The sequence below is a fragment of the Panulirus ornatus genome, chromosome 13 (genome assembly GCF_036320965.1).
Source record: "Panulirus ornatus isolate Po-2019 chromosome 13, ASM3632096v1, whole genome shotgun sequence".
NCBI classification, from domain to species: Eukaryota; Metazoa; Arthropoda; class Malacostraca; order Decapoda; family Palinuridae; genus Panulirus; species Panulirus ornatus.
The window spans coordinates 21,683,906-21,696,126 of NC_092236.1; the positions used below are offsets into that span (position 1 = coordinate 21,683,906).

Genomic DNA, 12,221 nt, shown 5'->3' on the forward strand with positions numbered 1-12,221 from the left:
GTAAGAGTGACGCCTCAGGACAAATCAGCAGAGGGGAAAATGGACACCGAAGTAGAAGAGTTGCAGAGCAGCAGGTCTTACACTAATATCACCAGACTTGATATCGAATAGAGTAAACAAAAGAAGAACAGAGGTGAGCTCGATCCCGACAAGCCTGTACAGATTGTGTCACTTCCCTGTGTCACCCAAAATACGTCTTGCCATTTCCAGGATCCTGTCCTTTCTGAACTCCTCCGCCCTAGCCTCTACCCACTCACCTGGCCCCAGAAGTATGCTTATCCTGCCGAGGTTACAAAACAATGGCAATAGTTTTATGCATCAAAGTTAGTTATGAAGATAAAGTAGGCAATTATTTTTTTTTCTATCCTGTTTTAACAAAATCCTGATAGTCAGTGTAACGATTAAAGAGATTAACTTTCAAAATTACTTCTTAGGAATGAAGGTTGCATCTTACTTGGTGAAAATAACATCTGACCTTAAGAAACAAACGTGAAGACTTATAAACCTAAGTCTGTCATGATAATAATAAAGATTAAAGAGAAGTGACCGCACTCACGGCTTTATTGGAGCAAACCTTCAGAGGGTAATCAAGGTTCATTACGAAGGAGGGAAATTCCTGACCGAAGCATACCCGATGGTCAGTCTCGTGACGTCACTACCCACACCTATATAAGCGAGGGTCGCAGCGGCCGCGCATCCATTCACATTATCAAACGCGAGCGAGAAGCAGCCAGTGACGGTGCGATGCTCTGGTGTTGTGTAGAGACGTGTTGCCTCGCGTTGGCTACCTCCTATCTGAATTAGTGATTCCTGAACATTAAGTTTGTTTTGAACGTGTTTCATATGAAATATATACACTACGAAAAAGAGAAGGAAAAAAATTTATAGCGGTGATTTCAATGCGACTAAGAAGGGATCTGAGAAAGTGATAGAACAGGAAATACTAGCCACAACCTCCAGACGAATGGCTCCTGTGCTAAAGTTAGAAAGTTGTCTCAAGATGTAGTACTAGTGTGGGATTGCCTCACCTAGATGTGCATGATGGCTGATCTCTCAACGTGTTGAGTCTTTCGGTGGTCGAGTGTCGGGTCATCATCCACCACCAGTACAGACTACCATGGTCCGACTGCCGGTATCATAGGTCTTGTACCACACTAACATTCGTACCATAATCGTACTTTTTGTTCGGTCTCGGGTGTGGGGATGACACGGCAGGTTGCCTAATGTGTGAGGCAAAGTCGACTGATGCTTAAGACGCCGCGGGAGTGACCTGGCAATAATTACATAACAAGTGGAAGTATCTTTCTTCATGTGCTTTCATAATAGAACCAGCTGAATTATATGTCTTTTCAGGGTCGTCACTGTATGAACAGGGTTACGCTTCATATTTCTGTGTAATGCCTGTGATACACAGAATATTTCAGGGACTAATTGTGTACACAATATATTTCAGGGACTAAATGTGTACGCAGTACATTTCAGGGAGTAATTGTGTACACAATGTTTCAGGGACTAAGTGTACACAGTATATTTCAGGGGACTAATTGTAAACACAGTAAACTTCATAGACTGTCAGGTCGCACCCAAGGCATGCTGGTGAAGGGTTGGGTCTGAGGGCGTGACCCGAGAATGACTCGGTATTGTTGTGACCTGAGAGGTTTGTTAATCCTGATACGTGACCTCGTTCTTACCTCCACTTGCTTCATGGAGGCTGCTGTACCACCTGTCCTACCGGAGATGTGAGTGTGTAAGTCTGTGTCGAGTCGGTGAGCTGGGATCTGACTGAACTTGTGCAGATCACTACCTGGAAAGTCTGCAGACCCGAGACCCAATATAAGATTCTTCTATGTGAACTCTTGTGTCAAGGGGTTGGTCTGTGGCTGAAATACTCTGGTTGAGTGAAGAATAACCGCCGGTATATACTTCAGGAGGAGAGGTGTATGAATAGAGAGGCCTGACTCGTGATTTGTGTCATGCACCTCGCTGAAAGTCACGGGTCAGCACCCTGCCTGATACAGGACCCCAGGCGGCCTGGTGGTGGCTGCTGGGCTCCAGGCTTGGGAGTGTTTGTTCAGTTATTGTTTGTGTATGAAGATAATCGTGTGTCTTCGTAAGTAAATTCCTCGTGCTCAGCAAATTCCTGCTTGTCTACGAGCACGCGTAGCAGATGTCACGATAAACCTTGTCTAATTCTATGGTCTTATGTCTGTAAATATATTCCTCTTTGTTTCTGATTACATTGATTTTCTTCCTTTACATAGCTTAGTCTACTAGTATGAAATTTTCGTACCTCAGTAACTGACAAGCCGTCTCTTTCTGAGTGAAAGCTTTCCTCATATTGCAAAGTCTTTTTATAAGTCTGATCTTGAAGCTAGGTTATTATTCTTGACTTAGATGTGAAATATCCATATTGAGATCCTCATTATACAAATATACTTCTTGTGATGCTTTGGTTCATCTTGAGATATTTCGTAATCACGACTTAAGAATCGAGAATTCAGGGCAGACTGAGGCACCGGGTTTTTTCCTTCAAGAGGCAGAATAACTGTGTCATTCTGGCAAGTCGTGTTCCTCTCATGCTTAGTCTGTAAACATCTAGTGCATAGCTAGAGTTGTGTTAGTACACTGTCTGTCTACATGAGTTACCACAATTCATGCTTCGGTGTTGTGTCTCTGAGCGTGTTTGTAGAGTGTTGTAATAGTAATTCTAATTGCATGCCTAGTTTTCCTGAGTAAGTTCTGTAGTTTTACCTATTCTAAGTAGTTTCCTTTTTCTGCCCAGCTGTCGCCCTTTTAAAGGCTGTGATGGTGGCCCACACCGTATGCAAGGTGTGGTCTGTGCTGTTGCGCTATCAGTCTACACTGTATGCGTAGATGTGGTCTGTCGTAGACTGTTTTCAAGACACCTCCATTATTAATGAAGTGTTAACAATATCCTACACTGTGTAGCCACTTATGAGTCTGCCGAGACCGATGCTGACAAGGCTATGGCACGGTCAGAAACCGCAACTTGTGGAGTGTATGGCGACCTACAGTCACTGGCACCCTAATCACGACAGAAGAGGTTGCGGCAGCAGCTGTATAGGTTGGCGCCCGTGGACCCTGTCACAAAACTGGGAGATCAGTTTCCCTAAGATGACTGGCTGTATGTAGACCATATCCCGTAGTGAGCCACACTCTACTGGAAATATCTCTTTGACGCTTTTTTTTTTTTTTTTTTTTTTTTTTTTCCAAAAGAAGGAACAGAGAATTGGGCCAGGTGAGGGTATTCCCTCAAGGCCCAGTCCTCTGTTCTTAACGCTACCTCGCTAATGCGGGAAATGGCGAATAGTTTGAAAGAAAAGAAAGATATATATATATATATATATATATATATATATATATATATATATATATATATATATATATATATATATATATATATAAACATCAGTAGATGGGCAAAGAACAAAACAATATAACATTCTCAGTCACATTAACACGGGGTGACCGACGCCGGTGGCAGAAAAGGAGATTCTCAGTCGACCTTGAGCCTTGGGAGGGAGGGGGTGAGGACCGACCCCACCAGTACACCGCCGTCTTCATCACTGTGGGTCGCGCTGGTCCCCCCTCCCCAACACCCGCTCTTGGTCGCGTGGGTCCCCTCAGCTCGCTCCCACAGACCCGCTCTCGGTCACTCTGCGGTGGGCGTTACAACAACCCGAGTCACTCGGCTGGAATATATTGGATTTGTGGCGTAACGTAGAGTATTTTGTGGGAGATGTGGTGCAACCACAGTAACTTTTCCTCCCCTTCTTTGTTTTTGTAGAAGTCGGGATGAACCATCTACCAAGGCCAGATCTTGTACATCTTCCTGGTAGTGTTCAAGAGGTGCTTCTCCTTAGCTCAGCCGCGACCACTATCGGTGTGTTGCGTAACGTGAGGCGCTGGTACGAGGGTGATGTTGCCGTGTGAGGAATGTGTTTCTTAAGTAGCGGCGGCCTGGACACGTAGGTTGACGTGCGGAGGGGAGGTAACTCATCTCGCATGGTGCACCACACGATCCCTCTGAGCTTCTAACACCGCGTGGAAGCTGCTTTTTGAACCACGTGTCGAATAGTCTATAATGCCCGATCCTTCTTTGAGGTTGTGACACCGTATAGATGCTGTTTGCTGAACCGGTGTTATGCAGTTTATAATACTTGATCCTCGTCCAGGGTTCTGATATATGTGGAAGCTGCTTGTCAAACCAGGTGTCATACAGTCTACAAATACTTGATCCTTCTCGTGGTTCTGACACCATATGAAAGTTATTTGTTGGGTGTGGTGTCGTACAGTTTGTAAATACCTGATCCACCTCTGGAGTTGTGACAGTGGAAGCTATTCGTCAGTTGTCAGGTCAAAATAACTTTCTCTCCTCTGTGGGTTTACACGTCGTATAGAAGGTGTATGTCTGCTTAAGCGAGTGCCAGAGTTGTGCCAAGCACAACATGTTATTAAGGAGCTCTTTAGGGAAAATATTGAATAGTTCCTGTGACCTTCACAGAGAAATTCTCATATTCTACATCGACGCACGTTAAGAACCCTCGTACATTTAAACAAGCGAAGAGCCATTTATACAGTGTCAAGTGGCTGAAAGACAACCAAGAAAAGGTTTGTTTTATGTTCCATTAAAACTTCACATTTCAGACAAAAGACAGAATATAACAAATATCGTCACAGACAAAGAACAAGTGGAATCTAAAACTGAACTTACTAAGGAGTGTCACTACAAGAACTGAAGTTACGTGATTGTTAGCATGTGTGGCAGCAGAGGATCTCGGGAGTTATGAATGGCGCACTGCTCCACACAGTCCAACCCGACGGGATGAAGGGGATCCATCTATACCGATGCTGATTCTTCTATTAGGTAAGTCACGCGATTTTCTTTTGTCTTTAAAATTACATAGAGAAAATGTTCCAGGAGGAAAAGAATTTATCTTCGCCGCGTAGATCATTTCTGCTCCCTCCCCTTCTCCCTTCCCCTGCCGTTCCATCTCCCTTCCATTTGGCACTGAGGCTGTAAACCCATGACATAACTAGATTATGACTAAACGCGATATTCATATATAAATGTGCTCCTCCGGCTGGTGTGGACAGATTCCACTTTTAAGGTTATAAAGCGAGTGAAAAGTAGCCTTATTCGAGGCCGTTGCGTCATCAGCTGACGATACAGATTACAGTCTTGTCAAAGAAGTTTTCGCTTCGAAGGCGTCCATCCTTTCCCCGATAATGAGTGTAGCGCAACCTTGGAGCTGCCCTTTGGCAACAACGCAGCTTCTGTAAAGGTTGCATGACAAATCATCAAGTTCAGTAACTGAAATGTTTTATGAACTATGCTGAGCATGAACAAGCATAATCATTAGTATCATATTATGCTATGTCCCCTTTCAAGGAGGTACTACAACTCAGAAACTTCGATGGGCTTCTGTGGGACAAGAAGGTCCTAGACGACGCTGAACTCTTTTCCGTCCCCTTCTTCCCAGCAGTGTTACCTACCACTTGCAGACTGAGTCCGTTAAAACTCTCTCTCTCTCTCTCTCTCTCTCTCTCTCTCTCTCTCTCTCTCTCTCTCTCTCTGCATATATATATATATATATATATATATATATATATATATATATATATACGAACAAAGTGCATATGAACTGTAGAACGCGGTGGTACAGTTAGGTTCTGTAAAATGCTATCTGCCGGCTGTGTGAGCCTGATGGGAAATGACTGGTGTAGACCCCGTTGCTCACAAACGTGAGACGAAGGGTATTCGAGTACATAGTATTCGAATAGTAATTTTCTTATTAGGGGCGATCATAGCCTAGCAGTGGCGCTCCCGCCTGTCGCACAGGGGTCCCGGGTTCGATCCCGGCTGTTGGAGGTTTGTATGATTTGAATATATATATATATATATATATATATATATATATATATATATATATATATATATATATATATATATATATGATTTCCATCCTGTATCGAAATTTGCGAGGTGAAACTGCGTCAGTTTCTAAGAGATGTTCTCCGAGAAGCCTTTAATATGATGTCTTTTAGCGAAGAATTCGACAGTTAAAGGTTGACATATATTGATCAACCTTGCGAGTCTAGAGTGGTGGTGTCTGGTATTTCTGGCGTGTGTACTGAGCCTGAACTGCGCACTAACCCACTAGTTTATTGTGAATGCCGTTATGTTTATCACTGAAGGCAATAACAATCACAGGTAACTGCGATCGATTCACTTTTGTTTGCTGCAGTTGAAGTTCAGTTCGCGGCCTAACACTGGTGGCTATGATAGGTCTTGTTACTTGTGAGTACAGCATGGTCTTGGTAGAGAGCTTCAGTACACAGATGGCTTTGAACCTTCGGTGGGGTCCTGCTGCCTGACGGGTCTACGTCATCGTGAGAAACCTGTCACTGATATTTACGAGTCATCGTGTGACACATGTCACGGACGGTGATGGCCTGCTGTATGGAGCCTGTCATTGTAGACCATCGTATGGAAACATGAATTTCCTTTCTGTCTCCAATTACCTATAACCTATCCTTCCCTTTTGCCGTTTCCTAATACTCTTTCCCATCCCCGTGGCTTGTCTCCGACACTAGGAGCAATAGGTGGGTGGATCGGGCTGCGGGCTACGGACCAGAATGATGGCACAGGTAGCGCGCCTCCAGGTTGCTTCATCCCTCTCCCTACACTGTCAGGCAGACGTCTTGAGTCAATCGTGTCAGTCAGGGTCGGGCGTGGAGTGAGGGCTGAGGATGGGAGGTCACAGGCATGAGGAAGATGGTGCCATTGTCTTAAAAGAGGAGGTGAAAATGGCTGAGGAAACGGTTGGTTAACCTCTTGATCACGACGGTGTGACTCTTGTGCACGATGGCTTGATATCTGACCGTGCTATTATGTATGAGGTCGGTGCATCCTACCCAAGCGTCGTACCGTTGTGCTTATTGGGTTGAGGAATCTAGAGATCAGTAGTGGAAGAAAGAGAATGATAGTGTAAAGTGGGTGAAAGGTGAGACCACGAACCACGGACCGACCTGCTTGAGTCTTTAAGGTAACACGTAATACACATTCAGGTCAGAGGCGAGGCTTTCCATGGTGAAGAGATGCACGGTTCACGAAGAGGAAACAAAGATTAAAGAATTCTTTGAAATTAACCTCAGTGATATTAACATTATCATGACCAGACTATTCGAAAACAGTCAACAGTAATCCACAAAATGAAGACGTTCCATTTCTGTGAGATTTTGTTAATAATCGTCGTAGACAGGCTACCTGTGCTCATTACCATCTATCCTGTGTAAAGAAAGAGAGAGAGCGATATCTAAGTGGTGGAGGGTGTCAACGTAGGTCGTCTGGTGAAAAGACTAACTTTTTGTGTGAAGATGATTGAGAAAAATTATCATAAAGATGTTGGGAAAAATGAAAGATATGGATAGTGACCTTACCTCTAAGGCGTAAATACTTGTAGATCATAGGAAATCTGCCAACCGGTCCCCAAAGAACACACACACACACACACACTACACACACACACACACACACACACACACACACACACACACACACACACACACACACTGACCATGAGTCAGCACGGGCTCTCTCGGGGTCGGGCCTACACGGGTTCTTATCTTGGGCGAGGTAGTTGGCTCACATCCAACCCAGGTATCCATCCTCCTCTTGGGGATAGTCGATAAATGGGTTCCTGGCTAAGGATAGTGTGTGTGTGTGTGTGTGTGTGTGTGTGTGTGTGTGTGTGTGTGTGTGTGTGTGTGTGTGTGTGTGTGTGTGTGTGTGTGTGTGTGTGTGTGTGTGTGTGTGTGTGTGTGTGTGTGTGTGTGTGTGTGTGAGCACAGACGTATATGATGAGAAAAAATACGTGGTACATACATAGCGTGTAAACTCTTTCTCCGTTAACACACATAAAATAATCACAAACATTAATCATACACACACACACACACACACACACACACACACACACACACACACACACACACACACACAAATACTTACTTTGTTAAGTACTGCCACCTGATGAGGTGGACTGTCTCCACGAAACATGTTGTGCCACAGTTATAGAAAAATAACATGTTAGAATCATATGAACTACTGAAGTGCGATTTCACCTTCATAACTTTCATCACAGGCTAGTGGATCATATATATATATATATATATATATATATATATATATATATATATATATATATATATATATATATATATATATATGCATATATATATATGTAAGGGGATTGGTGGAAGAATGGGATGCATTTAGGGAAGCAGTGATTTTTGTGCAAAAGATGCTTGTGGCATGAGGAGCGTGGGAGGTGGGGAGATTAGAAAGGGTAGTGAGTGATGGGATGAAGAGGTAAGGTTATTAGTGAAAGAGAAGAGAGAGGCATTTGGACGATTTTTGCAGGAAAATAATGCAAATGAGTGGGAGACGTATAAAAGAAAGAGGCAGGAGGTCAAGAGAAAGATGCAAGAGGTGAAAAAGAGGAAATGGGAGTTGGGGTGAGAGAGTATCATTAAATTTTAGGGAGAATGAAAAAGATGTTTTGGAAGGAGGTAAATAAAGTGCGTAAGACAAGGTAACAAATGGGAACATCAGTTAAGGGGGCTAATGGGGAGGTGATAACAAGTAGTGGTGATGTGAGGAGATGGAGTGAGCATTTTGAAGGTTTGTTGAATGTGTTTGATGATAGAGTGGCAGATATAGGGTGTTTTGGTCGAGGTGGTGTGCAAAGTGAGAGGGTTAGGGAGAATGATTCGGCAAACAGAGAAGAGGTAGTAAAAGCTTTGCGAGGAGGAATTTATTAAAAAAGGCGGTGACTGTATTGTTGACTGGTTGTAAGATTATTAAATGTATGTATGACTCATGGTGAGATGCCTGAGGATTGGCGGAATGCTTGCATAGTGCCATTGCACAAAGGCAAAGGGGATAAAAGTGAGTACTCAAATTACAGGGGTATAAGTTTGTTGAGTATTCCTGGGAAAATATATGGGAAGGTATTGATTGAGAGGGTGAAGGCATGTACAGAGCATCAGATTGGGGAAGAGCAGTGTTGTGTCAGAAGTGGTAGAGGATGTGTGGATCAGGTGTTTGCTTTGAGGAATGTAGATGAGAAATACTTAGAAAAGCAAATGGATTTGTATGTAGCATTTATGGATCTGGAGAAGTCAGATGATAGAGTTGATAGAGATGCTCTATGGAAGGTATTAAGAATATATGGTGTGGGAGGCAAGTTGTTAGAAGCAGTGAAAAGTTTTTATCGAGGATGTAAGGTATGTGTACGTGTAGGAAGAGATGAAAGTGATTGGTTCTCATTGAATGTAGGTTTGCGGCAGGGGTGTGTGACGTCTCCATGGTTGTTTAATTTGTTTATGGATGGGGTTGCTAGGGAGGTAAATGCAAGAGTTTTGGAAAGAGGGGCAAGTATGCAGTCTGTTGTGGATGAGAGAGTTTGGGAAGAGAGTCAGTTGTTCGCTGATGATACAGCGCTGGTGGCTGATTCGGGTGAGAAACTGCAGAAGCTGGTGACTGAGTTTGGTAGAGTGTGTGAAAGAAGAAAGCCGAGAGTAAATGTGAATAAGAGCAAGGTTATTAGGTACAGTAGGGTTGATGGACAAGTCAATTGGGAGATAAGTTTGAATGGAGAAAAACTGGAGGAAGTGAAGTGTTTAAGATATCTGGGAGTGGATCTGGCAGCGGATGGAACCATGGAAGCTGAAGTGAATCATAGGGTGGGGGAGGGAGCGAAAGTTCTGGGAGCGTTGAAGAATGTGTGGAAGTCGAGAACGTTATCTTAGAAAGTAAAAATGGATATGTTTAAAGGAATAATGGTTCCAACAATGATATATGGTTGCGAGGCGTGGGCTATAGATAGAGTTGTGCGGAGGAGGGTGGATGTGCTGGAAATGAGATGTTTGTGGACAGTATGTGGTGTGAGGTGGTTTGATCCAGTAGATAATGAAAGGGTAAGAAAGATGTGTGTTAATAAAAAGAGTGTGGTTGAGAGAGAAGAGGGTGTTTTGAAATGGTTTGGTCACATGGAGAGAATGAGTTAGGAAATATTGACCAAGAGGATATATGTGTCAGAGGTGGAGGGAACGAGGAGAGATGGGAAACCAAATTGGAGATGGAAAGATGGAGTGAAAAAGATTTTGAGTGATCAGGGCTTGAACATGCAGGAGGGTGAAAGGCTTGCAAGGAATAGAGTGAATTGGAATGATGTGGTATGCCGGGGTCGACGTGCTGTCACTGGATTGAACGAGGGCATGTGAAGCGTCTGGGGTAAACCATGGAAAGTTCTGTGGGGCCTGGATGTGGAAAGGGAACCGTGATTTCGATGCATTATACATTACAGCTAGAGACTGAGTGTGAACGAATGTGGCCCTAGTTGTCTTTTCCTAGCGCTACCTCGCGCACATGCGTGGGGAGGGGGTTGTTATTTCATGTGTGGCGAGGAGGCGACGAGAATGAATAAGGGCAGACATTATGAATTATGTACATGTGTATATATGTATATGTCTGTGTGTGTATATATATGTATACGTTGAAATATATAGGTATGTATATGTGCGTGTGTGGAATTGTATGTACATACATGTATATGTGGGTGGGTTGGGGCATTTTTTCGTCTGTTTCCTTGCGCTACCTCGCTAACGCGAGAGATAGCGACAAAGTATATATATATATATATATATATATATATATATATATATATATATATATATATATATATATATATATATATATATATATATATGCATATTCATACTTGCTGTCTTCATCCATTCCTATCGCCACCAGGCCACACACAAAATATCACCCCCCCCCCCCAACCCTCCAGCGAGGCAGCGGCAGAAACAGACAAAAAAAGGCCACATCCGTTCACACTCAGTCTCCAGCTGCCATGTGTAATGCCCCGAAACCACAGCTCCCTTTCCACATCCAGGCCTCACAGACTTTTCCGTGGTTTACCCCACACGCTTCACATGCCCTGGTTCAATCCATTGACAGCACGTCGACCCCGGTATACCACATCGTTCCAATTCACTCTATTCCTTGTGCGCCTTTCCCCATCCTGTATGTTCAGACCCCGATCGCTCAAAATCTTATTCACTTCATCCTTCCACCTCTAATTTGGTCTCCAGCTTCTTCTTCCCTACACCTCTAACACATATATCCTCTTTGTCAATCTTTCCTCACTCATTGTCTCCATGTGTCCAAACCATTTCAACAGACCTACTTCTGCTCTCTCAACCACAATATTTTAAATTATCGCACATCTCTCTTAGCCTTTCATTACTTACTTGATCAAACCACCTCACACGACATACTGTCCTCAAACATTTCATTTCCAACACATCCGCTCTCCTCCGCAAAACACTAACTATAGCCCATGCCTCGCAACCATATATATATATATATATATATATATATATATATATATATATATATATATATATATATATATATATATATTATCCCTGGGGATAGGGGAGAAAGAATACTTCCCACGTATTCCCTGCGTGTCGTAGAAGGCGACTAAAAGGGGAGGGAGCGGGGGGCTGGAAATCCTCCCCTCTCATTATTTTTTTTTAATTTTCCAAAAGAAGGAACAGAGAAGGGGGCCAGGTGAGGATATTCCCTCAAAGGCCCAGTTCTCTGTTCTTAACGCTACCTCGCTAATGCGGGAAATGGCGAATAGTTTGAAAGATATATATATATATATATATATATATATATATATATATATATATATATATATATATATATATATATATATATATACACACTGATAACAAAGAGGAAAATGAAACACGATAAGCTCCCAAATGCATTTTCGTGTAATGACCACATTGTCAGGGGAGATACAAGATTGAGATAGAAGACATAATATCGTCAGTTGATGTTCAAAGAAAAGAAGTAGCTATGGCGCCATTGATAGTGCTTGTTTACCCATGGCGTCTTAGCTACGTCTCTTCCCTGCATATCAACAGACTGCTCTACGTCTTCTATTTCATTCTTGCATCTCCCCTGACGATGTGATCGTTACAAGAAAGTGCATCTGGGAACTCGCCATGTTTCATTTTTCTCGCGTTTATCAGCATATACTAGATGACGCGCACCTCCGTGACCTCTTGTAATATACATAAAAATATATATATATATATATATATATATATAT

At 43.0% G+C, this 12,221-nt stretch overlaps 1 protein-coding gene across 11 annotated transcripts in view; it reads left to right on the plus strand.

Moving 5' to 3' along the window:
• Positions 1-695: 695 nt before the first annotated feature.
• The window catches only part of LOC139752804 (uncharacterized), a 115,500-nt gene continuing 103,974 nt past the window's right edge, over positions 696-12,221 (plus strand). For all 11 annotated transcript variants that reach the window (XM_071668724.1, XM_071668725.1, XM_071668733.1 and 8 more), the window contains exons 1-2: positions 696-739; positions 4,669-4,888. In XM_071668724.1, coding sequence (XP_071524825.1) covers positions 4,870-4,888 — 19 coding nt within the window. In that variant the 5' untranslated portion in view covers positions 696-739; positions 4,669-4,869. The remainder of the gene's footprint in view (positions 740-4,668; positions 4,889-12,221) is intronic.